Here is a 26,792-nt window from a genome sequence, read left to right on the forward strand (position 1 = left end):
TTCACGCATTTTTACCAAACAAAAAAAATTTTATTGATATTTATAGAAAAAAAAATTAAAGAAATTGAAAAATGACAATGTCCGTAAGCAGCTCAAAAAGAGTCAAGTTATTTTCAAATTTTTATCGTGTATAGAAAATTCTAATATAAACATTCAGTGAAATTTTAAAGTATCTACAGTCATTCGTTTTTTAATTACAATAAAATAAGAAAATCGTTACGTAAGAAATCGAGTGAATATCAAATGTTGTAAAAATATGAATTTAAAACGCTCATAAAATTTTAATTTGAGTTTCTTATAGACTTTTTTTTTTGATAAAGGTAGAATAACCTATAAGGAATCTTGTATTACAATTTAAAAACCTAGTTCTAAAAAGAAAAATTTTTACGAATTATTAACTCAAAATAATTTGCAAATTTTCGTGATTTTTCCATATTTTGTCAATTTTTGAACTTTAAATGCTAATAAAAAAAAACTGTGACTAAGGATTTTTAATATTTTTCAAATATCATTTTAATAATATAGTAGGAGCCTTGTATTAAATTTTCAAGTATTTTTAGTCAACAAATAATGTTATTTTATTGACATTCATAGAAATAAAAACTAATTAAATTGAAAACTGAAATTGTCCGTAAACAGCTCAAAACAAATCAAAATATTTTGAAAAATTTATCATGTATAGAAAATGGAAATATAAACAACCAGTGAAAATTTGATGTATCTACAGTCATTCGTTTTAAAGTTACACCAAAAACCAAAATCAATTTTCTCGAAAACAGATTTTGCGTAAAAATTCCTGTTTTTCCTTAATTTTTCTTTTGTTTTACACGGCGCTTTTGAAAACTATTGGGAAAATGTTACTTTTGACCCCCCAAAGTACCAACTAGATTCACTTTCCTATCAGAAAAGGTACTGTTGAAGAAAATCCAAGCATTTTTACTGTCCTAAAAGGTGATGAGTCAAAGGTGATAAATTATCATCATTGCAGTCGTCTTCGAAACAGTTTGAAACTATGTACATTTGTAGATTTTCTTATTTAAATGTGGGGCGGTTAGGTTTAAAATTGATTTGTATTTGCTGAAAGAGCGTTCCACGTCAACTGAGGTTAATGGGGCATATTTCATATTTTATATATCAGATGGTGCAAATTCGATATCCATTGATCCATTGTTTTCATTTGTATTTAGAAGAATATTTCTAATAGTTTTTATGTTTTGTAAACCAACATTTTTAGCTAGTACGTCATTTAATTTATTTTTTATTATCACTCAAGATTCTCCTTGGACTTCACTAAGTGTATTTGCTGCATTTTCCACTATTTCTAGGCTTTCAACTAATGTGAGATTCGATGTTTCTAATTTGTTTATGACTTCAACCAAAAAACTCATCACTGATGACAGACACAAAAATAAAAAAAAATAAAAAAAACACACATCATTGTAAAATCAATACATTCATCGTTCCACTCAGAATCTAAAAATTTCAATTTTTTATAGCTGATATTTTGTACGTCAAAATTCATAATATTTCCAAAAAAAAATAATTGTTTTTTTATTTCAATATGACAAAACTACAACCTAGTTAAAGTTTTAATTTTAAAGAAATAACAAAAGCTTTGTCATATCGTTTACTAAACAGTGAACAGTGAAACTGGCTACCTATTTTTAAGTACTTTAATTATCATGAAGTGAACTTAAAAGCTTAGCACCCTCAAGCCCCCCCCCCCCAATTTTTGCCTATGCCAACAATTGATCTGTGTGTATCAAATTGGTGGTTGAAAAAATAAATTTCAGGGGGTCAAAACCACTAGTCATACTGCAGTCGTCTTTAGCTATACGCCTATACCTAACTTTTTGTTTTGTACCTATTTTGTTAAACAATTAAAAATGACATAACTATTATTCTTAGATATTAAAAATAGTAATTATCTCTAACTTGGACGATTTTCATTAAATTTTAATATTTTTTTTTAAACTGTTTTAAAAAATATGATCAACAAAATGGCTATCTTGGAAATGTAAAAAACTTATTTTCCTAAAAAAAATGTTTGGTTATTTTTGAATTTTTGAAAAAAAAATTTAATTGAATACTATTCAATCAGAGTTTCCATACTTATTACTGTAAAAAAAAGGCATTTAAATATATTGATTTTCCGCGGAGATACTATGGGTGATACGGGACTTTTGTGACACTGTACCTATATTATAACATGTACCTACTTTTAAATAGATACCTAGTTAACTGCACACTGTGTATAACCTGCGTGATTTTTTTTTAGTAAATACGAAAATAAACCGGAAATAAAAAGAAAATACGAAAACTCGTTATACATTCTGGGAATGCTACAATATCCGTACTACAGAGATCTAAGAGTCTTCGCTGAAGCTAATCCTGATCTGATCGATTTACCAGTAGATAATATTACCGATCTCATGTTGAAAGTAACACGTCGTATTATATACCTAGTAACAGTGGCGGATTAAGGGGGGGGGGCAAAGGTGGCCCCCATTGGCCTAGAATCTAGGTTGATAATTGGGCCGTTTTTAAATATTTGTGTAGTAGAACTTGGAAAAAGGCAATGGGCTCCACCCCAAAAAAAAAAATTCTAGATCCGCTACTGCCTAGTAATATTCGCAAATGACTTTAAGGCCATTACCTACTATCATTATAATAATTATGTCATCCACTTTCGCAATGCATTTTAGCTTATGCCGACTGTTGACGAGATGTTCAGTACGTGCTATTGGAGAGGCACCGGTTTCAATTGTTCGGATATATTACGATTGCAACGAACTGAAGAAGGATTTTGTTATTCGTTCAACAGCAAGACGTCAGAAAGGATGACAACGTAAATACCTACTAAATTATAGCATAGTTATTTATCGATTTTATCGGACTTGTTACCTCTATTTTGTTTATTCTCTCGTTATTCGTGTGATGTGTGATTTATCAATAATTATAATAATCGATCAATGCGCTTATATATTAGCTCTATATACTCCGGCCCTCTATATAGTCCGACCATAAACCGCGTATCGATACTGGTTTGCTAGCCGAATTTTCTCCCTCCTTGATTTCATTACTCGGCAAGGTTAGGTTAGGTTACGAGGGGCGGTAAAATTATTTTGTCTTGACGGTGCCGCCGCGCTGGAGGTAAAATTGTGTCCGGACTCATTTTTCCGTAACCGCCACCGGCACCGGCACCACTACCGCTACAGTGCTTTACAGTTAAACTCTTGTGGGCCGGAGTAATTAAATATAAAGCTTCGGGTACTCTTAATTCAATATATAATTTACATTTCTAATATAATATAATAATACACAATGCACTATTGTGAAGTATTATCAAAAACTAAATGTATGTAAAGAACTTTAAAAATTATTTTAGTTTTGAAATGGTTCACTAAACTGGGTGAATAATTATTTACTATAGTAAAATACAAGTACGTACACAAAAAAAAATTCGGGAGGAGGGGGGGGGGTCATATTCTATATATAAAAATTAATTACACTACTATTAATTTTCAGGGGGGGGGGGGTTGAACCCACAAAACCCCCCTGTATATGTGCCTGGTAAAGTAGGTTATTAAATGTAATTATAAATGTATTAAAACTATGTATGTAGGGTGTTCCGGTCTTATTTATCTACTTACAGTAGATAAATATATTTTATTTAAAACTACAGATTTTATTCAATTCTACGAGTAAATAGTTTATTTACTTACAATTTATTTAAAATGAACAATAGTTTTCACGAAAATTAAGTCATACACGTTTTGTCATATTCACACTTATTGATATTACTTTTATTAATAAGAAACAAACACACGAGTGTCTATGAGTCGTTTACAATCATAGTCTTCTCGCTCGAAGACCCTCATGAATTAATGCTTGTGATAGTTTTAGGACCGTTTTATGGTTATAACTATAGGATTCCGAGATTTTATTTACTTACTCAGATTCAAAGTTTGGTGAGTTTTTTTCACTTATTAAGATTGATTTTATATTTATATATTTTGATACCTGCATATTTAATATTTAATATAAAATAGATAGGTAATCGTATTGTAGAATACCTATATAATAGATACCTAATGAGTAATGGCTAATACCTAATACATATATACCGGCACATACTATGTACCTACCTATAATTATAGGCAAGGAATATTATTTCAAACGACAAGTCGATAATCAATGTTGGGAATTATCTAGATAAAATTATTTCTTTAATTATCTTATCTAGATAAAAATAATTAAATCATCTAATTATCTCATCTAGATAAATGTAATGGTTATCTGTGGTAATTTATCTAGATAAATAATATAATTATAAGAACATTTTTAAATACTGAAATAGCCAATAATTTACGATAATCAAGTAGTGATTCCAAATACCAATATTATTATAGTTATAAAAAATAAATATTTACTGAAATATTGTCAGTTTTGTTTTGTTATTTTATTTTTATTCAAGTCGTATTAAAAATTAAAATTGTATATTATTTTAGTTGAAAAATAACATTAGGGATTTATTAATTAATAAATATTACCTATTTAGTAATTTCTAATAAATTACATTATTTATAATATAATTTAAAAACAAATTATCTATTTTTTTATTTAGATAAAAAAAAATTATGTTATATTTTATCTTATCTAGATAAATTTTGAATGAATTATCTGTTATCTTATCCAGATGATTTTTTGGTTATCTTTTCCCAACACTGTTGATAATGCAATTTTTATAATGTAATAATATTGTTGTTCTTAACTTCCAAAAACGTATTGATACATTTATTAATTAATTCAGATCTGTTGATATACCAATACTCAAAAGTTTTATTAAATTACAGAATAGGTATTAGTGTATAATATGCTGTTCTTAAATTGCTGCAAGTGTATACAATGTAATACACGTAGGTAGGTATTTAATAATAAAACCTTACTATACGCAAAACGACTATGGTCTATATTAATATTCTAAAGAAGAAAAATTGTTTGTTTGTTTGGAGTAACCTTTGGAACTACTAAATACTAATTAACCGATTTAAAAACATTTTTTTACCACCAGAAAGCTACACTATCCCAAGTATCTATAGGCAATAATATTTTATCTCGGTAGGTAGCTATTCATTTTTAATTTAAGATTTTTTTATAGAATTCGGACAAATTATTTTTGTTTATTATAGAGCTGCTATTCGTTCCAAAAAATGAAACAGTTATTAGGTTGAATATTAATTTTAGAAATTACAGAGTAAAGTTTATTAACGAATTTGACACAAAGTTTGGATCATATTAATGGTGGCATTTTTTACGGACAACGAAATGCACAGGGGACAGCAGGCTATCATCTATATGACTATATATATTATAATATAATATACACTTACGTACTCGCGGGGTCTGCAAGATATAATAATAATAATATATCCTGACAATATACTGTTTGCATACCTAATCATAAGCTAGTCTCGTGGGCAACGCCTGGTGGGATGGTTAGGTATAATATAATATATAATCGAACGTGTCCTGACTGACTTACTGACTGATAAACAATGAAAGCTTGAGACTTGTAATTTTCACGGTAAGTGCCTTGTACCACCATGTGAGTGTACACTAAGAAAGCATTTTCCCGAAATTCTCATTTTAATGAGAATGGTGCTTGGATAAGTATTTTGAGATTCAAAATAGTGAAGATGGTCGATGAAAATTGTAAGGTTTTGAACTCCATTACACCGAATACAATGAATTGAAGTGGCATTGATCAAAATTTGAATCATACCTATAGAGTTGACATTTTTAACGGGAAAAGAAGTGCATGGGATCAGTTGGTTAGTTGTATAAATATAAAATTAAAACAATTTAAAAACGCTAAAATATAGCCTACAGTACCTACAGTCTTTAATAAATAACTTTTCAACAACTAATGAAAAAAATGTATTTAGTAAATATTTCAAAATAGCTCTATATTAACATCTGTGCAAAGTTGAATAAATATTTTTTTAATGATATTATTGGTTCACTATTAATATGTTCATGAATTTCTATATGAAATAATTCTAAATGCATACCTACAGTACAATAATTTGCCAACATCCAGCCACCGAAAATACTATAAACACGCTTTTTTTGGCATCAACAACTGACGAGCGAGCACTTTATAATGACGATGCCAAAATGGTACTGCATATCAATTTATATTAGAATTTAACGCAAAAATCGACGGTTATTATTATACATTTATACCTAATTTTATTCTTATCAAAACTTAATTACCGGTGGCAAATACTTGCAATAGACGGTAGGTAGCAAGTAAATATTTTCAATCGATGGCAATATAAAGTAGCTACTTGCCTACTTATAATAATTACTTATACAGCTCTAAAATTGTATACAATTATAATAAGTATTTTATTTCATGTAACATGTAACCAATGGGAAATGGCAACCCTATAATATACAAACAACCGATATGTTTTTCAACAAACATCTGTGTGAACCTAAAAAGTGAAATTTAAAAAACTTTTCTTTAATCCTTGGGTATAGAGTTACCACTTTTGACCCAAATTTTAGAACCATGACTGCGATAGACTTGGCTGTATACACACAAAAACACACGCAGTCATTGTTTTTTATTAATATAATTGGTACCTGCAGGTACTGTATGTCTGTATATAGCTGTAATAAATACTGAACATACTATGAAGTCACGTAGAAGTGTACAACATACCTACCTACTTTGGCATAATAACATCTATAGGTATATATATGCTCATTGGCGTCACAGACTACAAGCCCCACAAAAAAACTGACGTAAAAATTATAGGTACCTGTACAATAAAAAAATATTTATCGGACCATAATTGAATCTTCTGTCCAAAGAAGGGGTTGCAAATGTTATAATAACGTTATAACTTATATTTGACAAAAAAAACGATTGCAATTTGTAAACGTAATTATAAGTTATAACGGAAAGAGAAAATCAAAAATAACTTAATACCGCAAATTAAATCAAAACATAATACAATTAACAAAATAAATTATATTTCATTAAACAAAACGTAATTTATAGAATTTCATTAAACGAAAAATAACACAAAACGAAATAATTTAAAATCCATTTATTTAAAAGTAATATTGGTTTCGTAAAAATACTAATTATTTCATGTATAGGTACATATATGTACATATATATGTATACGAACATTAGAATTGATTATACTATATTCCGTATACGGGCCATTACCGATCCGCATTAGTTATTGTTAATACATTTAATAGGTATTAACACTCAGTGGCGTAGCCAGGAATTACCCGAGGGGGGGTTTAATGACTTTTATTTTTGCTCAACTCTAAAATATATTGTTCAGGAGTGGTAAAACTAAATGCGTATAATAGTATATGGTATAAAAGAATAATTGATAAAAGTATAAATAATAATAAATAATAATAAATAGAACAATATTACCCGTCGCTGTCGTCGGGTCATACATACACGCCATAGACATATACATATGTTTATATAATTCTGAGTAGATGTGGGATCGTTCGGTCGTCGGTGCGATAAGCACGCGACGATCACCGAATAGCGTCCCACAGCCATACATAGAAAATACTAAAATAATATTAAATAATAATAAAAATAAAAGTATTAAAATCATACAATAAAAACATTTTTTTTTTTTTTTTTTAAGGCCAAGGGGGGGGGAGGGTTTGAACCCCTAAAAATACCCCCTGGCTACGCCACTGTTAACACTATTCTAAATAACGATAAATGCAAACCTTGTGTAACATTTTAATTCTTATTTCTAAATAACGATAAACGAAAAAATTGTGTAATATATATTTCAAATGTAAATAACATAAAACGGAATTTTTTCTCAAATGCAAGCCCTGGTCCAAAGTCCAAAGATATTTGCAGATTTGAAAGTACCTATATTGAGATGAGGTATCATAGAGTTTTTCGGGAAAGTGATCTTCAGCAGTCTTGGGGCCATAGAGAATTCTCAAAATAATATTTATATAATTATTCAAAGATTATTACACATGAATATTTATTAATTTATAATATCTCACTATAATTTAAACTTTTATAAATACAGTGTATGAATTTATTTATAATGTGTCGATATGTTTTTTTTTTAATATTAATTATTTTAAGGAACTAAATTGCATCTACGATTATACCTCTTATAGTAACTATGATTGTTTTGTTGTTTTCAGTGACAGCGAATACAACCCGCCAATCGCCAAACCTGATGGGGGCCTCATGCCGCTTAGAAATAACGTTGCGGGCAAGATGACTGGGCTCGAGTTGATCATGAAGAGTTTGATCACCGAATACTTCCCGGAGGACAAGCGGTCCAAAGGATACAATGTACGGGATTAGTGCGTTTTTAGGCGTTGCGACGATAGGCACAATATTATATTGGTATACGTATTCTTATAACCTTACAATTTGTAGTTTTCTCCAAAAGTGTAACTTCTCTTTTAATTCAATATGGAAGTGACAGATATACACTTTTGAGGAAATGTATATAATCCACACGTGATTTTTGTGTCTGTGTACACGATGAGTACCTACCTACTAACTTGTCAATTTAGTGCTTACATTTTCAATTTCAGTTAATATTTTGGTGGGGAAGTGAATCTAAATCCTACTTTAGAGAGGTGAAAATGGAAAATTCCCAAGAGTTTTCGAAGGGCCGGAAAAACAAAAAAATTAAGAAAAAACGGAAATTTTTACGCACAACCAGTTTACCAGTTTAGTAGACGAAATCTATATTTAGTTTTTTTATAGGTGACTAAAAACCAATAAGTAATAACCGTAGATAGGTACTTTAAATTTTCACCGGATGTTTATAATATTACCTACCATTTTCTCTACACCATTAAATTTTCAAAAAATTTTGCGTTAGAAAGAAAAAAATATTCTGTTTATATCTAAGTTTCGAAAGTTTAATGCAAGATTCCTCATAACTCTTAAGCTTTCCTACTTTTAATAAAAAAAAAAAGCGACAAAATAACTAAAATCGTTGTTCTTGGATTTAATATGTAATTTCGTCCACATTTGAACTTATAATGTTTGAAAAATAACTGTGTTTATATTTTTTTTACATTTTTGGTTAAAGTATGGACTATTTATGAGAATTCATGTTATACATTTTAAATCCGTAGTTATAAAAGTTGAACAATTTATAAATTTTCAATTTGATAAATGTTGTCAACATTTTAACTTCTAAAAATAACAACGTTTTGTTTTTTACAATCTTCATATTATGATATATAATTTTGAATGAATTTCTTATGGTGAGTTCGATTCATTGTCGGTCTGGCACACTAAAGGCTCATGGATCGGTTTTTTTAAGGGGCGCCATAATGAAATACAAAGGCACCAAAAAGACTAACCTAATATTTTAATGAAAAAAATAAAAATTATCATCAACATTTTTGCCTTTAAAAATATATTTATTCAAATTCTGATTTTTAGAATTTTTAAGTTGGTATATCTTAAGTCCATATTTTCATATTCCTGATATTTTTTCAACCAATTAAGAAGTACTCTGTTGCGATACAAACTTCAATTTTTCATTGTAACCCACCCCCCCTTTTTTTACTGAAAATAATTTAGCAATTGATTTTCTTAAAAACGTTGATGTATCTTAATCAAAATTCTAATACCTAGTCACTGAATTATTAAAATGTTTATACTAAGCATAATAGGTAATCCTTAAATATGGTTATACAATAATATAAACTATATATGTAATATTAGATGTAGTCTTCAGTATATTCAAATCATTTTTGCAAATTATTTATATTGATAGATCAATAGTAATTTTAAACATTTGCAAATCATATAAGCCCTCAAATCTACTTAACCCATTACTATAATACTACATACACATTATACTAAGTACACAAAGTTATACAACTAAAAACTACTAGTTCAAATTTTAGTTTAGATACATAAAAATTATCAAAAACAATATCTGCTGAATAATTTAAAGTAAAAAAGGCTGATTCTTATTTGAAAAACAGAAGATTGTATTGTCACAGCGTCATCATTAACATGACAAATAAAAAAAAACAACACACAATATCATATTAAAATCAATACATTCATCGCCCCGCGTAAAATCTAAAAATTAGTTTATGCTATTTATGAGCATAAGAAAATTTCATTTTTTTTATTGTTGATAAAAAAATTTTTACCCAGTCAAAATCTTTAAGATTTATTTAAAAAGGTTTCTCATAAGTTATTGTTAGTGGAAATTAAAAAAAAAATCGACCGTAAATCAACAATAATTATTTACGAGTGTCCGAAATTTGAATTTCTACAAAATTCAACAAAGTTTGCAAATTATATCGAGTTAGAAATGAATAAAAATTTAAAAATGTTTTATCTATATCTAAGTTTTGAAAATGTAATATAAGATTCCTCATAACTCATAAATTTTCCATCCTTTAATAAAAAAAATGTTTACTGGAAAGTCAAACTATTTTTTTTTTCACGTCAAGTGTTACTGCTGGATAGCTACTTCCCTCACGCTTTCAAAGTCAACTGTTTAATCCAGCTCATATGCTTATTAGTTATTGTAACTACTATTATAGATTGTATATATTAAAAAAAATATAATTTTTTGAGCGTTTAGAGTTTGAATTTTTTGACATTGGATTTTTACTTTTTAGCCATAAATTAACGAATTCATTGAACGATTTTCTTATTTTGTTGTAAGTACCTACCTAATTTAAAAATGAATAAGTAATAACCATAGTATAGAATCTATACTATAGATACTTATTGAAATTTTCACCAAATGTTTATTTTATAATTTTCTATACAAGATATAATTTTCAAATATAAAATATTTGAATTTATTTTCAAATATCTTATGCCATTAATAACTTTATCGGTAGAATTATAATAATACTACAATGGACAATTTTTTACAAGAAAAAAAGGAAAAAATGCTGTATCGTATACCTATCCGCCTCGCAAGCGGTACACTCGATTCAGATGTATCGTCGATCGACTCAGGTACCTACCTACCGGTTTTCTTGCAGATAATGGTACACACGCCAGAGGATTTTCCAGACATTTCAAGCAGCTACAAAGTGTACAGCGAACTAAACCAATCTTCGCGGATATCAGTGAGCGTGAGCATCATACGGGCGGACGAATCGCTAAACCGGCTCAGCGAAAATGACCGCAAGTGTTTCCTGTACGAGGAGAGGACGACGAGGTCGAAGAACTTCCCGACGGCCAGAAGCAACGCAGAGGACAACTGCTACAGCGAATGTCGGCTGAGGGCCACTTATAAAATGTGCAATTGCACTCCGTACTACTTTTACGAGGAAGGTATAATATAATAATTGAATTAATATAATAAACATTATAGTTTATGGGTTATTGCAGTGTTTGGAAAGTTCACTTTAAAACTGAACTCGTTCAGGTTCATGTTCATTATTTTTTTAAGAAACATGTTCACGTTCATTGAAAAATTGAACTTATCAATTAAATTATTATTATCATCAAATTATTTCTTTAAAAATTAATTCTATCTACAGATAAATTCTTTTTAATTTTTAATGTGTATGTACCTATATACAATAATGTTCAATTCAATAGAAAAAAAATAAAATTGAATTCACGTCCGTCAAGTTGGCACCGGCACTTAGTGCTACAACCTCAAACAATACATCAATATTTTGCTACGAATTTGCTACATTTTGCTACGCCATTTTCAGAATTTGCTACAGTCAGGTTTTTGCTACAGGTCGACACAAACATATCAGTGTTATCTTGACGGTAGCACGGGCACTTTCACCAATCACCTCAAAATTAGTATCCACAATTTGCTACGAATTCGCTACATTTAGCTACGCTATTTTCAGAATTTGCTATGGTCTGGTTTTCCCGGAATCCCGGAAAATGGAAAATTTCCCAGCTCCGGCACATACGTTTGTGAAGTTGCCCCCCCCCCCCCCACTATGTCCAATCGACATCAGACCAATTTCAACATTTAGTAACCTTTTAGTACCTAACTAATTATAAAATACAGATTTTTTATTGATATTTTCAACAAATATAGATTTTTTATATAACACAGATTTTTTTTATCAAATATAGATTGTTTATCAAATATAAATTTTTTTTAAATACAGATTTTCTATTGATTTTTTATCAAATGTAGATTTTTTATATAATACAGATTTTTTTTTATCAAATATAGATTTTTTATAAAATACAGATTTTTTATCAAATATAGATTTATTATATAATACATATTTTTTTATCAAATATAGATTTTTTATAAAATACAGATTTTTTTTTATCAAATATAAATTTTTTTAAATATAGATTTTTTATATAATACATATTTTTTTATCAAATATAGATTTTTTATAAAATACAGATTTTTTTTTATCAAATATAGATTTTTTATATAATACAGATTTTTTTATCAAATATACATTTTTTATTAAATATAGATTTTTTTATTAATACATTTTAGTTATTTATAAATTCGATAAATATTGTAGTTTTTACTAAAAATCATATTTAGCAAAGGCAAGTTGAATAAAAAATCCGAATTAGATAAAAAAAATAATTTATTGTAAAATCTAAATTAAATAAAAAATCCTTGTTGAAAAAAAATTCTAAGTCCGAAAAAATCTAAATTGAATAAAAAACTGATTTGAATAAAAAACAGTTACGTAAAAACCATATTTTATTAAAAATCTAAATTGAATAAAAGAGCATTGTTGATTAAATTGCCTTTTTTTCAATAAATTGAATTATATAAAAAATCTATTTGATGAAAAAGTCAATGAAAATCTGTATTTAATAAAAAATCTATATTTGATAAACAATCTATTTGATAAAAAAAATCTGTATTTTATAAAATAAGTGCCGATGCTGGGAAATTTTCTATTTTCCGGGATTCCGGGAAAACCAGACTGTAGCAAATTCTGAAAATAGCGTAGCTAAATGTAGCAAATTCGTAGCAAATTGTGGATACCAATTTTGAGGCGATTGGTGAAAGTGCCGGTGCTATCATGACGGACATAATGAATTCAATATGAACGGTCTGCAGTTCTGCAACGTTCAAATTATCTAAAATTGTGAATTTTTTTCACGTTCGCGGTTTCACACATAATTTATTAAATTTCGTTTACCAAATATGAACATTGAACGTGAACGAAAATATCAAAATATAATATGATAATTTAGACCATAATATTCCAAACAGGTTTACTTCATGTTTATTTTTTTTAAAGTTCTACTGAACGTCGGCTCTCCACATAAATTACTACACTTATTTCGTATACTATATCGTACCTATTATCGTAGGTACTCGCTACATTGTAGTACAAGTTTCAATATATTGTGCTTTTTAATAAATCTCTTTTTGTTTCGAACATTTTGTAAACCATCTGAAAGACAATATTTCAGTACCTATTTTTCCAATTTTAAAGCAAGATATTGCACTCCTACTAATGTTTCTATAAGTTCTAACTAACGACCTATAACTAAAATATATCTAATAAAGCAATAATTAAATATACCTACCAAAATAATTTACCTTATGTTTATTATTCAAAATATAAAAGTTAGAAAAACCTGAATAACACTACTTATTTACTACAGTAAAATCATTTAAATTAAAGAAAATTTAGGTGGTTACAATGAAAAAACAAAAATTTATCGAAAATAAAGTGTCTTACGTTAACGAAAAATGATACAGTGTAAATATATTGTTATTTGTTATGTACCTAAATTATTAACATAATTTTTATAGATAGGTACAGGCGTACAGATATGCGATTTGATAAACTCGAATAAATATACAAATCGTTATATTTTATATTTGGTATAAGTAGGTATAGCTTATGATTTCATCCACTACCCATACAATTGATGGTGGGGGGAGGTATACGGTATACCTAACTAGTAACTAGTAGTATATAATTCTATCTTAGGTACTTACTACTCATACATTTTTCTTTTAAAATTCACCAATAATTCAAAGTTCAAAGTTCAGAGCCCAAGCTTTAACACTATATACTATTAGAGTATACATATAATATTATGGCCTGGTAATTATTTTAAAATGGCCTGCAAACATTTTGGAACGAACAATATAAAACGACGAGCCTGGACTATACATTCAATTTCTGTGGATACAGAGAGCGAGCAACATTGTGGAATTGAACACATACAATGTCTCAGCAAACTCAAAGGTAACCTACCTACTTATATTAGTATATTACTGATATGATTTATGATTAACGAGTTACCTACGCACGAATTATATTGTTAAAATCAGAACTTGAAAACCTTAGCTGTTATAAGTAGGTAATTCGTTATAGCAGACAAATGGAATAAAATTATTAAATCAATCAGTGGCGTAGTCAGCGTGGGTGCTTAGGAACTGTGCTTTAGAATTTTTTTTGGAGAGGGGTTATATGTATATTAGTTCTCAGTTATTATTGACCAAAGAAACATCTCATAAGAAATTAATTCTTCATAAAAATGTATATTACTGTTATAATTATAATACCTACCTACCGTGTAATGTGTATATCATTTTACCTACTTATACGTAAATATTTTGAGTTTTTCGATATTTTTATTTTCATTTTCCCATATTATTTACTACCTATTTAGTACTTATTTAGTAAAGTAAGTACTGTACATTTTTCATTTTTGACCTTTAATGTATCAATTAGATAAAATTTGCTGCTAGAAACCATTAGAGCCTTTAATGCTCCAAAAGGTGATGACAGAGACAAATCATTATAAAAAATTAAACCATCGCTAGAATATTAATTTTTTTTGCATATAGGTAATATATTATAATATAATGTTAATTGTTAAACATAAGACTTTAATTTAATTTAGGGATCGTTAAAAAATCAATATAAATAAAAATCAAATAACGTTCAACACAATATTTATATGGTTCTTTCGTTAAAATAATCAAATACCTGAAAATAAAAACACAATATCCACCTAATTTCTCATATCCTAGTTAATCCAGCTGGTTTGACTTAGTGTACCTAATAAATATTATTTGGCACACAGTATACCTACAAATTACTAGTTAACACCAGGGATGAGTTGACAAACCTAACAGCTGTTTATCACATTTTGTAGTGCTCCAACGCAACGTTCAGGTTTCAGAAGAAGAACTTGGAGATCCCAAATGGAAAGCACAGGATTACATGAACTGCAGTTGCCCGCACCCGTGTTCGTTCGTAGGATACACGACCGAAATCCGTAACCATCCAAAGTAGGTAAATACTAAATTGGTAACCAGCCGCCTATAGGCCGTGGAAACGAACGTAGGCTCGGTGTTTATAATTTTTATTCATCTTTCGAGTAAAATACTATAAAGTACCCTGAATTGCTTTAACATTTAAATCAAAACCACCACTACAAGATTTACTGTTTTGGTTCTGGTGATAAATATTTTGATTTTGATTTAATTTAGATGGGAAGGTACAAGAAAATACTGATAAAATATTAATACCTATCTGTATAAATATATTTTTGTGATACTGCTGTTTATAAATCATATTTGTTCATTTAGGGACTTCTTGCCTCACACACAATTTCCACATGCTTATACACACATAGAGGTACACTACAAAGAAAGATTTGCAATCAGTTACCTAAGGTCTATGATGTACACTACACAGGATTTATTAGGTAAACTCAACAGGTTTCATAATTCAAAAGTTGTGGTAGGTACCTGCAACTGCATGTAGGCTGTGTGTAAAACTGTAAAGTGTAAGCTACAGATACACATAATATTTTTATATCTTAAGCTTAAACCAATTAATTCAATACAAATGGATTAATGCCGTGTTGCATAAAAGTTTGTTAGACATTTAATGAATCAATAGCGCGCTATTGAATGAATACATTATTTAATGGCTCATTATTGATCATTACCTAGTGATCCATAGTAACATTTTAATAGTAATATATAATAATATATAGGTGATCATGTCAGATATTTCGACATTCAGATGACATATCGGATTACCAATACTTAATATTAATATACAATATATTAATACTTAATAGGTACTTTATTATAACAAACAAACTTATTTAGAGAATTTAAATAAAAACTGTACTCACTTTAACTTTTTCAATAGGTAACTAATTTACGGCAAAATCAGATGTATTAAATCCTTCTTTTCGCGTTTAAAATGTTTACCCCGTTGTCTCCTTTTAACGACACACGTGCTCATGGACGTGCTGTCTTCTATTATTTAGTTTTATAGTTACACACACATTTTTACAAATTAACAAACGAGAGTAAACACACCAGCCAAAGGACACAGACCGTAACAATATTCATAATTTGTATTGAAATGACAGAGTATATTTTGTTAACAAACTTATCAAAAACCACATACCTGCTAGTTATAGACCAAAAATAGTTTAATACATCTTTATATTTAATCATACATTAAGACAAACCATGATCGCTTTTATGCAACCTGGCATTAGTAATTCAAAGCTGAATTAAAATCTGAAATTATTGTATCTGAATGTCGTATTTGATCATTGTATGTCATTAACGATTATAGTAGTTTGTGGTATATTTATACTATATTTTACAGTACTATGTGCATTGTGCAAACATTAAGATATTTTGTCAGAAAATAAATTAAATTCATGTTCTAAATTTTATTAGTGACATTTGGTGGGATGGCAAGTTTGTTTCTTGGCTGCAGTTTGGTCAGCGTGGTGGAGATAATTTATGTTATCTACAAATCGTTAATCATGCTCAAACACAAATACACCAAAGTCCAAACAGTTTCAAAACCAGATCAGCAACTCATTTCATACCGCCGCCATCATAATATGTATCATTTTTGCAAACCTTTGTACAAGCCACCAAGCATTAGATTACCAGAAATCTGCGAGAAAGACAAATATTAAGCAACATGATAGTTGATATATTTTATAGGATAATACTCACTTTACACATTTATACTATGCTTAAAAGTACAAAGTTTCAGAATAAGAAAATACCACCATAGTTTGCATGTATACATAGCATAATAATACTGATGATTTATATATTTTTTTAATAAGTATATTGTTTAACAAATAAATTAAAACTAATATCAATTATTTTAAAATATAATATTACACTATTGTATTTTATCACACGGTAAATTTGGCATTGCAGTAATATAACATTATAATAATAAAAATAATAATAATAAAAAAAAAAAAAAACAATAACTTAACTCAAGAAAATATTTGGAGATTAGTTGTCTGAATTATTTTCTCTGCTATCATTGTCTTTGAATAAAACGTTTTCAAGTACTAAAAATCAAATTATTTTTAATAAGCATTGAAATACAAAACGGTATAACTTAAAACTAAAATTCTAAAAATTAGTTTATTTTATACAAATATATTTTGTTTTCTTATAATGTTAAAAGTAAATCTCAGATGCGAAATAACATGGTTTTTTTTCATCATTAGAATTATATCTAAATAGAAGATAATTTAAATAGAATATAATTTAAATAGAATATAATTAATTTGTAAAGCTTGTATTTAAATTTGTGAATCTTATTTCCATTTAATTAAATATTTAATCATGCTAAGCTTATAAAATTAGTTTATATTGCATGTTTTATCATTTTTTGGTCATTACTCATTTCTGTCAAAACTTGAGCTAGTATTTCACAGCCTAATTAATATTCAAGAAAATATAAATTTCATCATTCAAATTTGAAATAAAATAATAAAACAGTATATTCAACTTGATATTAATATTAATAATGAACACAAAATTTGAAGAAGATAATAAGCACCATATTTAAATGGATCTTGTATCAAAAAATACAATTAATGTGTACCTGTGCTGGAATCAGAATATGCCCAATTGTGCATGTGGACTGAGACAAAACAACTTAATCGAAGCCGTTAATACTTATATATACGTACATAGTTATTATACATCACACTCAAGTAACATACACAATCAATCAGAAACTGGTTGTGCGTGACTTATGTAAATATATCTGCCACCTAGTCATATTCTTATTCCGGCACAGATTTACAATTTTATTTAACTTGATTAATTCTTACTTCTGAATATATTATCGACGCAGTTAATATTAGTTGCCGACACTGACATACCCCATGATTTCATTGGAATATGGAATGAATCATCCATTATATCAATACTTGCAATACCCCTAGTAAGTACTATATCATCATATTCAGGTAACTCTTTTCTAAAATAAAAAATAAAATTACATTAAATGTTATTATACCATATTATCAGCGGTGTAAGTATTACAAACCTTATTCTCTTCATAAGTTCAATACCACGTTTTTTGGCTTTATACGATAACTGAACCATATCCAATGTATCTTTATCGTCAAACAATGCATCTGGCTGAAAAATTAAATACAATGTAAACTCTATTATTTATACAAATGTTAAGTTGATCTTTACCATTGAACTGACATCAAGAGAAGAGCTTGTAGAGCTATTAAATGCAGACAATGATTTGTGCAAAAACGTAGGTGAGCCATTATGTGCTGATATCTAGATTAACATAATATACAATAAAATATTTTTGAGAATTTTTATATTTACAAAATGTAACTAACGAACCAGAGTAGGCAACATAGCTAGTGATGAATTTGCTGATGAAGAAAGATTTTCGTTCTTGGATGGCGGAGGTGAATGATCTCTGGATGTCTAAATTATCAACCAAAATCAACCATTTTACATCACAGACATCACAAAGTGGATAAGAAAATTATTTAAATATACTTACAGCAGGTGGTTGTGGTAATTTATGCCAATCATCAACATGATCATAGAAATGCAAACTTTTTTGTTCCCACCCATCACTATCATCCTCTTGAGAAAAACCATCTCGACCATGAAAGGATGCCGATCTTAAAACTGGATTACCAGAATTTTCAACACTCTTTCTACATTTAAAAATTAATTTTAAGGAAAGTGTTCACATGTATTTTCATTAAGATACAAAACAAATTACTAACTCCTTGGAAAATGATGACGGTTTTTGATGATCTTTTTTCTTTCCTTGTGCGGCTGCTTTTAATGGATCATAGTTTTTACGTCTTTTCCAATTTTCCAATTCTGTTTCCTTATTTGGTGTTTGAACTTTGTTGCAAAGTATACTTGAGTTCCATTTTTTTTTTGATGATAAATTTTTGCGAGCAGACAACAACGGTGACTAAAATAAAATTTTTTTTAAATTGTATAATGTTTCAAAATAAGTATAATTGTATAACCCCACATACTGAATTTGGTTGAGGCACTCTGGATGTTCTTAAACTATAACGCCCACAATCAACTCTCGACAATGATGAACTTAAATTTTGGCTTGAAGGCTTGTATAAGTTAGATTTATCATTAGCAGTCTTGGGGTCTACACTTTTTTTATTTGTGTCTTGTTGCGGCTTTGCAAATCTATCACGGCGCAAGCTAAAATTATTTAATACTTAGTTAAAATTTCATTACTTACTTAAAATAAATATAATACTAATACTTGAAAGTTCGATTATATTGAATTGCAGTGTGAACAGTTTTTTCAACTTTAGCTTCTAGCATAGATACGCAATTCTCAGCATCTTTTAAAAGTAATCGGGTATCATCATCACTGCTTATACTTTTAACACTATTTTCCTATAAAAACCGGATATTATAAAATTATTTGTAACTGCCTAATGAGTAATATTTGACATTTTGAAATGCAAATATAAATAAAAGTTTAAATGTATTCATTAAAATTATTCTAACAAAGCACCATACACTTAAGTCTTTTATACTAGATGCATTTGGCAACGGAATATTTGATTTCCTTGTATTTTTCATTAAAATTGGTGAATTAGGTTTGATGTCTAAAAAAAATAAAATAATTTTCGTAAATAATTATTGAGACCAATTAAATTTAATTTAAACAGTACTCTCACCTGATTTTAGTAGAGGAATTGGGCTTGAAAGAGATGATTTGTTTTGATTCAATTTTGAATGCCATTCATTGACCCAACTAGAACGTAGTTTCTACAGACACAATTAAAATATAATATAAATCAGACTAAAATTATAAAGAAAAAATTAAATTCATATTAAAAATAAATAAATTACCTTGACCATTGAATTGGACTTTTTAAAATCATCAACACTATCGTCGCAATCTGGTGATTGTTCTGATTTGTTATCATTAGATGTATCATTTCTCTCAATAATGTAAGTACCTGTACTACCAGTATCACTATTTGAAGAGGAATCATCACAGTCATTGGATTCTTGGTAATTTTTGTGAACTGGACTAGAATAAGATATTCCATTGCCTACAGAAATGAATAATAAAAATTTATCATCATTTAAACATACAAGTATTACACCAAAATAATATTTTATTAATTGTTTTAATTAATTAATTAATTGTTTGTTTAGTTTTTTGAAATTATTTAAGGATAAAAATTATATGCGTATGTTATGTAGGTGAAATCACTAATTTTATTAACTGGATATCCAGATAGTTAAATTTGTCTAGATCGTCAACTTTGACAAAAATACATTGTATGCACATCCCATTTCAGGACATGGACCATACCTATTTTGTATACTTTGTGCAATCAGTATAAAACTATTTTTTTATGTTATGTAGTAATAAACTATATTGTATCATAGTAAACTAAACTTATTCTATATTGTTTTATGAATAAAAATACAATAGTTAATACATTTTACTATACTATATTTTAATTTATTTTTAATAAACCATACATATTTTATTAATAAATGAACCGTATTTATAGGTATTATTATAACAATTTATTTTTATTATAACTACAAGGTGTATTTATTATTACACCGAATTTATAAAAAAAATATCATTTCAATTTATTAGATATAGGTTAAATGTAAATGTGTAATTAAGATAGAGAGTTGAAAAATGCCATAATTTCGAATTAACTAATTTAAAACTTTCTGCCGTCATAAAAATGTCAATTTTGAAAATATCAACAAACTGCAAAGATTAAAGTTGTTCAGAAAAAATAAAACAATCAAAATCCGGTCTTCAAAATAGTGGTTCCTATTTAAAAAAAATTTATTTTACTGCGCATGAGCTGATAAGAATAATTAAAAATTAGAATTTATCAAAAACAGATGTATTTATAAGTCCTATAGGCAGTATAAAAACCCCGAATCAAATTCAAGATAACGCGATCGAAATATTTACTGTTACCTTTAAAATTGAACACACGGTATAGTATATTTATTGATTATCACATTGACTGATTTGAACTATTTTTTTTTTTTTAAACGTGCAAACTTACACAAATTGTGTTTGGTGGATCTGTAGGCCCCATATTAACTTTCGGTACTCCAAATACCAAGCATTGTTTAATTTCAAAATTATCTGATTTTTTTTTTTTTTTTGGGGGGGGGGGGTGATCCCTGTTGAAAATAAATTTTAATTAAGATTTATAAATACATTATTACATTATAACTGTATTTTTATTAAACTCCTTGCCAATCAAGTAGGGTTGGATATTTTGAAAATAATATGCCATGTAAAAGTAGATGTCATAATCAATCGTCGTGCAAAAAAATAAATAATAAGATAGAAACATATTTAGTTCATTACATAAAATTAATTTTTTATTGTCATCATTAATTATTATGTTCATAAAAAAAATAGAAACATATGGTTTGTAAAAAATTATATGCAAATATAATATAATATAATTTATTGACTATTGTTATATTTTTGTTCATAAAAAATATGGATAAGTATAGTTTATTATGATATAATACAATTTATAGCTAAATAACATAAAACATTTGTTTTATAATAATTACACAAAATATACAATAAAGGATGAATTGTCCATTTCATGAAATTGATGTTCATATTTCATATTCATATCAAATTCATATATTTCGTCAAAGTTTACGAATTTTGTCTAATTTCAGTATCTAGATATTCAGTTCATGAAATGTGGATGCAACATATTATATATTTAAATATGGTTAGATTAATTAATATTTCATTCCGAGAATCTGAGTTCTCAGATAATTGTCAATATTTTAGTAACTTTAAATTTGTATAATACATTCTAAATATATTAGGGTTTCAACTTAATTTCAATACTTTTAATACAATGCAATTTGAACATTGTCAAATAAATACAATACACACAGCAAAAACATTTAAAAATGTTTCTTTATAATTCAATTATTACATATATTGTTATGAACTCACCTTTAGAATTAGACATTGTAGTTATAGAGGCAGAATCAGCTTTTGTCTAAAATTAAAATGTTGACATACTTTAGTAATTTGAAATATGATTGTAAAATGCCATTACCGTTGTTGGCTGAAAAACATTATTGATAGGTAATGATAAATTGCGTTGATGTCTACGAACAAAGTTATTGATGGTAGATCCATTTTCACCAGAATCTCTTGCTTTTGAACCATTCAGTCTTGATGTTGTTTGCTCTCTCCACTTATAATCTGAATTCATATTTTTTATTCATAAAACCTAAAAAAGGGATCATTATATTTAATAATATATCTTCACATAAATATATCTATATTAATTTATATATTATTAAAACCGTTTGAACATTAGGGGTAGAATTATTATGACTAGGGTAGTACCTAACTAGTAAACAATTAATAAATACTTGAGTTTATCTAGTACATAGGTAGATCATAACAAATTATACTTTCAATTATTTTAGTACAAATTTCGTATAATATGTGTAAATAGGTAGATATTAATTTTCTACTTGTTTTGAATCTACAACTTGATTTCAATAAAAATATGTAGAATTTGTTCAAATCACTAAATAGGCATTATAATATGCAATATTAAAATTTTTACTTATTTTATATTTATTTACTTTTAAATATTTATTAATTTAAGAATAAACAATAGTACCTCCACTTAATAATACCTACAACATCTACTAAAACTTCTAAATTATAAGTAATTTAACATAAAATAAACTTTATTTGATATTGTATTAACATCATTCAAATGTATTTAGCTGTCATATAGTAGGTATGCGGTCTACCAGTGAATTCACAAATATAGTATACGTCTACTGGCATAAAAAAAATAATAATTATAAAAGAAATAAAAAATTCCTTACAATTCCACAAAAAAAAATGAAAAGTTGTTTGAGTTGTTTGCAACCTAAATTTCTTTTTTTTGCCTCTTTTCCAATGTACGTATACATCTCAATTCTACACTTATTATTTATAAGTTGGCCATTTTCATTGTTTGCCAAAACATTTTTATTAATTAAAAAATTGTTGGTTTATTCATCACTACTTATGATTAAATAAAAATATTTTGCCAACATATCGAGTGTGTGACTTTGTAACTGCCAAAATAATATGCAGAATAAATAGTAGTGTTACGCTCTCACGCAATAAGTGACGTATTGAGCGTTTGAGTAGATACTTCTATGAAATATTGAAGCATTATTATCAAAAGTCATATAGATAAAGTGTCAACCAAAGAAAATAGATTAGACCGTATCTATCAAAGATCATAATATATATATATAATAAATAACCCCATGTAAAAACCGGCTGGCTGCAAGTAGATTACATCATATAGCAGATGAGAATGGCCAGTAGACAGCCAATGTGTTTTTGTAATCAAGTAAGTACTAAAATTTCACCAAAAGTCCCTAAAAAAGTGTGTAACTATGAAAATTTAAAAAATTTTTAAGTATGACAGACAATAATCCAGACGGAAAATTAAATAATTAAATTAGTTTTAATTTTTGGGGAATTTAAATAATTTATAAAATTTACTTATATATATTGGGGAAAATTGAAAATAAATGATAGAACCTATACAATTTATTTATAGAAAAAAAATAACACAATATTTATTATTGACCAGTTTATGATAAAATTATTTGGTATTGAACTACATTATTAATATTTTTATCTGGTATGAACTAAAATAAGGTTAATTGACGTGAAACAGGAAACTTTGGAATTGTAGAACAGACAAATTTAATTAAGAAAAATGATACAACTTATGTATGTACCAACATAACTCATTATTATTATTATTATTATTGTTGTTAAACTAAATATAAAAAAAACAAGTGAATAATCCTATTAACCACACATTTCATTGAAAAAAATGTAATTAATTAGTATTATTTACTTTAAAACTGTAACTTTTACTTCTTCTTCTATTAGATTAATTTTTATGAATGTATTCTGTACTAAATAATGTGTTCTCTAGTGTATGCCATAGTCAACTAATTAAAATATGAATAAATTAATTATAAATTCAACCTAAATATTGCAAAAGATGTAATTAACTAGACAATTACATTTGTATGAATAAATATAGGTATAAGCATATTTGGATGTACCTACAACTAAATACAATGTTTATAAAAAATTACATTATCTAGCGTACTTAATTATTTCTTAGTAAATCTAATAATGAGTAAATTATGCATGTCAAATAAACATAAACCAACGAGTATAACTCAATAAAAAAAATAATAACTATAGTATTTGTATATTAAACAACTACCTTTATATAAATATAAAATATCTATAATATTATTGAAGCAATGTTTTATTAAAATAGGTACTGATCATTTGTGCATTCTACATTATTAGGCGTTATTAGGTTAATTACTTTTTATAAAATAGGTAACTAATATTATAAGTAATTAGAGATTAAGCTTAGGTCTAACTTAAGGCAAAAGTTATTCAAAATAATAAATTACGTAATTATTTTGGTCAATAGCTTTATATTTAATTTTATATGAATATTTACCTAAGATAATTTCTTCATAAAATGTAAAACAATATTAAATAATGAAAGGTTATTGTTTAACTTATAGAACAATAGAATTGTTTAGTATTTACCCAAGTACTATTCACCTATTATATAATATGATTAATTAAAAATCAGAATTTAAATGTAATAATTAGCAGTAGAAAATTCCAGTGTTTCAAGTTTTGACCTAATGGTCCAAAAAAATAGACATCAATATAAACAACAAATTTGAATCATTGCCCAACAAATTGAAAAATCTATACACAAAATATTATTTTAGAATTGAGGACAAAAAAATTATAAATACTGTACCATTTGATTATTTATATATATACATATTACATATATATAACTGGTGTTATACCTAGATTAATATTTTCATCAAAATTGATTTTACATCTATTATTTTTTTTTATTGACCTGCTCAATTTCAGTAAATTTTAATATATAACTTTACAACTAGAATTAAAACAAATTTCTTATTATTTATGAAAAATTAGATACATAGGAAATGAATAAAATTAGGTAGTTTAAAATGTTTTAACTACGATTAATAAATAAATAAAATAGTACACATTTTATATATTATATTACCTACGTTTTGAAATCAATAACTATTAATGTTTTATAAAAATGAACATTTTTTAAACAAACTTAAATTAATTTTAAATAGGTAAAGGAGACATATATAAATAACTCAGATATTTAAATTGCTACAAACTATGTTTCTATATAAACTGGAATACCTAGATAATGAGTTATAGGTACTTACCTACATACTATAAAAATCGAGATAAAAATGGTATCTAAACGTAAAAATATTTGCTTATCAAACACGTTGAACAAATACCTAATACCTATAGAGGTAATAAATATTTTTTATACATATTTCATGTTATTGTTACCTATATTACTTTTTACGTTTTAATTAAAAATTTATATTTCTATTATTTCACTAGCTAAAGAAAATTATTAAGTAAATGACAAACCAAATTTGTTTAATACAATTGGAAGAAGTTGCTCAACCCTAAAATGCAAGAAGGTACCTAAACAATATTCTACAGTTCTACACTCACTTTATGTATGTCTGAAGTTTTCTTTCGACAGTTTCAAACAATTCTATTCTATTCTATTATTCGTATAGATAGATATGAGTTCCGTAGATCAATTTTAATAAATATCGTTTTTAAAAAATAAAAATAAAACCTACGGATATTGCTTTTCACGTTTGTGGAGGAGATATTAAATATTATGTAAGAAAGTAATAACGTATAATATGAAAAGACGTTCCACAAGCGTCTGTTGGAAAACAACACGGTTCGAGCTGGCAACAAAAATTAAAACGTTTATCGTGACGGGCCAAATGTCAATGGAATACGGGTCAAGTCCAACTGGGTCTAACAACGCAAGTGGTAGGTATGTTTTTTTTTTAAATATAAACGCATTTTAAGTTTACGCGAACGCGACATCGGCGTGTGTGGAATTTTTAGTGCGTGGGAACGACGGGCGGGGAGCAGCGAGTGGGAAAAATAGTACGGAAATAGTCTCGTCCGCCGCCGTGGAGGACGGGCGGCTTCGATCGTAAACAGAATCGACGAAAATCTTTCCGTCCGACGGCGGTGACGCGACGCTCGTGACAAACTCACCGGAATCGCAGGCACCTCTCATCTACGCGGTTATGGGCCGCGACATGGTCGTGGATCGCAGATCGTAGAGCTGTCGCGTGACCGAAGATCTTGACGGCGGCGACGACGACGGTACACCGAAAGAGTGTGATCACTGATCGAAAACGATCGAAAAACGAAATGACGCTCAATAACGATAATAATTTAATATACTAATTATTACTAACACTATAATACCTACGCGGCTACTCTTCGGAAACCGACGGGACTCGTAGTTGTCGTCGTCGTCG

General features: G+C 27.6%; 2 protein-coding genes across 3 annotated transcripts; one reads left to right on the forward strand and one right to left on the reverse strand.

Moving 5' to 3' along the window:
- Positions 1-2,301: 2,301 nt before the first annotated feature.
- LOC107882363 (pickpocket protein 11-like) lies at positions 2,302-16,969 on the forward strand. The gene is made up of 8 exons (XM_016800603.2): positions 2,302-2,441; positions 2,706-2,848; positions 8,227-8,380; positions 11,071-11,365; positions 14,197-14,250; positions 15,167-15,302; positions 15,603-15,721; positions 16,722-16,969. Exons 1-8 carry the CDS (start codon positions 2,340-2,342, stop codon positions 16,967-16,969), a joined length of 1,251 nt encoding a protein of 416 aa, XP_016656092.2. The 5' UTR covers positions 2,302-2,339.
- A 100-nt stretch (positions 16,970-17,069) lies between these two features.
- LOC100161391 lies at positions 17,070-26,657 on the reverse strand. 2 transcript variants are annotated; one of them, XM_029485851.1, is made up of 15 exons: positions 26,524-26,657; positions 22,415-22,591; positions 22,309-22,354; positions 20,181-20,386; positions 20,006-20,096; positions 19,845-19,933; positions 19,582-19,718; positions 19,334-19,517; positions 19,070-19,266; positions 18,838-18,997; positions 18,672-18,758; positions 18,510-18,602; positions 18,355-18,449; positions 18,137-18,285; positions 17,070-17,362 (listed from the first exon to the last, which is right to left on the reverse strand). In XM_029485851.1, the coding sequence occupies exons 2-15, from the start codon at positions 22,571-22,573 to the stop codon at positions 17,304-17,306; spliced, it is 1,752 nt and encodes a 583-aa protein (XP_029341711.1). In that variant the 5' UTR covers positions 22,574-22,591; positions 26,524-26,657; the 3' UTR covers positions 17,070-17,303. The 2 variants fall into 2 exon arrangements, with proteins under 2 accessions (XP_029341711.1, XP_008178257.1); XM_008180035.3 differs by lacking the exon at positions 26,524-26,657 and adding an exon at positions 25,954-26,267.
- Between the last annotated feature and the right edge of the window lie 135 nt (positions 26,658-26,792).

The sequence above is a fragment of the Acyrthosiphon pisum genome, chromosome X (assembly GCF_005508785.2).
Source record: "Acyrthosiphon pisum isolate AL4f chromosome X, pea_aphid_22Mar2018_4r6ur, whole genome shotgun sequence".
NCBI lineage: Eukaryota > Metazoa > Arthropoda > Insecta > Hemiptera > Aphididae > Acyrthosiphon > Acyrthosiphon pisum.

Excerpts from the sequence above, each read along its gene's own strand:
- LOC107882363 (XM_016800603.2), top strand. The coding sequence starts at position 2,340 with ATGCTACAATATCCGTACTACAGAGATCTAAGAGTCTTCGCTGAAGCT. Across the intron at positions 11,366-14,196 it reads GTACTACTTTTACGAGGAAG|AGAGCGAGCAACATTGTGGA; the intron begins GTATAATATAAT and ends CTGTGGATACAG. Across the intron at positions 14,251-15,166 it reads ATGTCTCAGCAAACTCAAAG|TGCTCCAACGCAACGTTCAG; the intron begins GTAACCTACCTA and ends CACATTTTGTAG.
- LOC100161391 (XM_029485851.1), bottom strand. The coding sequence starts at position 22,573 with ATGAATTCAGATTATAAGTGGAGAGAGCAAACAACATCAAGACTGAAT. Across the intron at positions 20,387-22,308 it reads TACAATGTCTAATTCTAAAG|GCAATGGAATATCTTATTCT; the intron begins GTGAGTTCATAA and ends TCATTTCTGTAG. Across the intron at positions 18,450-18,509 it reads CTCTTGATGTCAGTTCAATG|CCAGATGCATTGTTTGACGA; the intron begins GTAAAGATCAAC and ends TTAATTTTTCAG.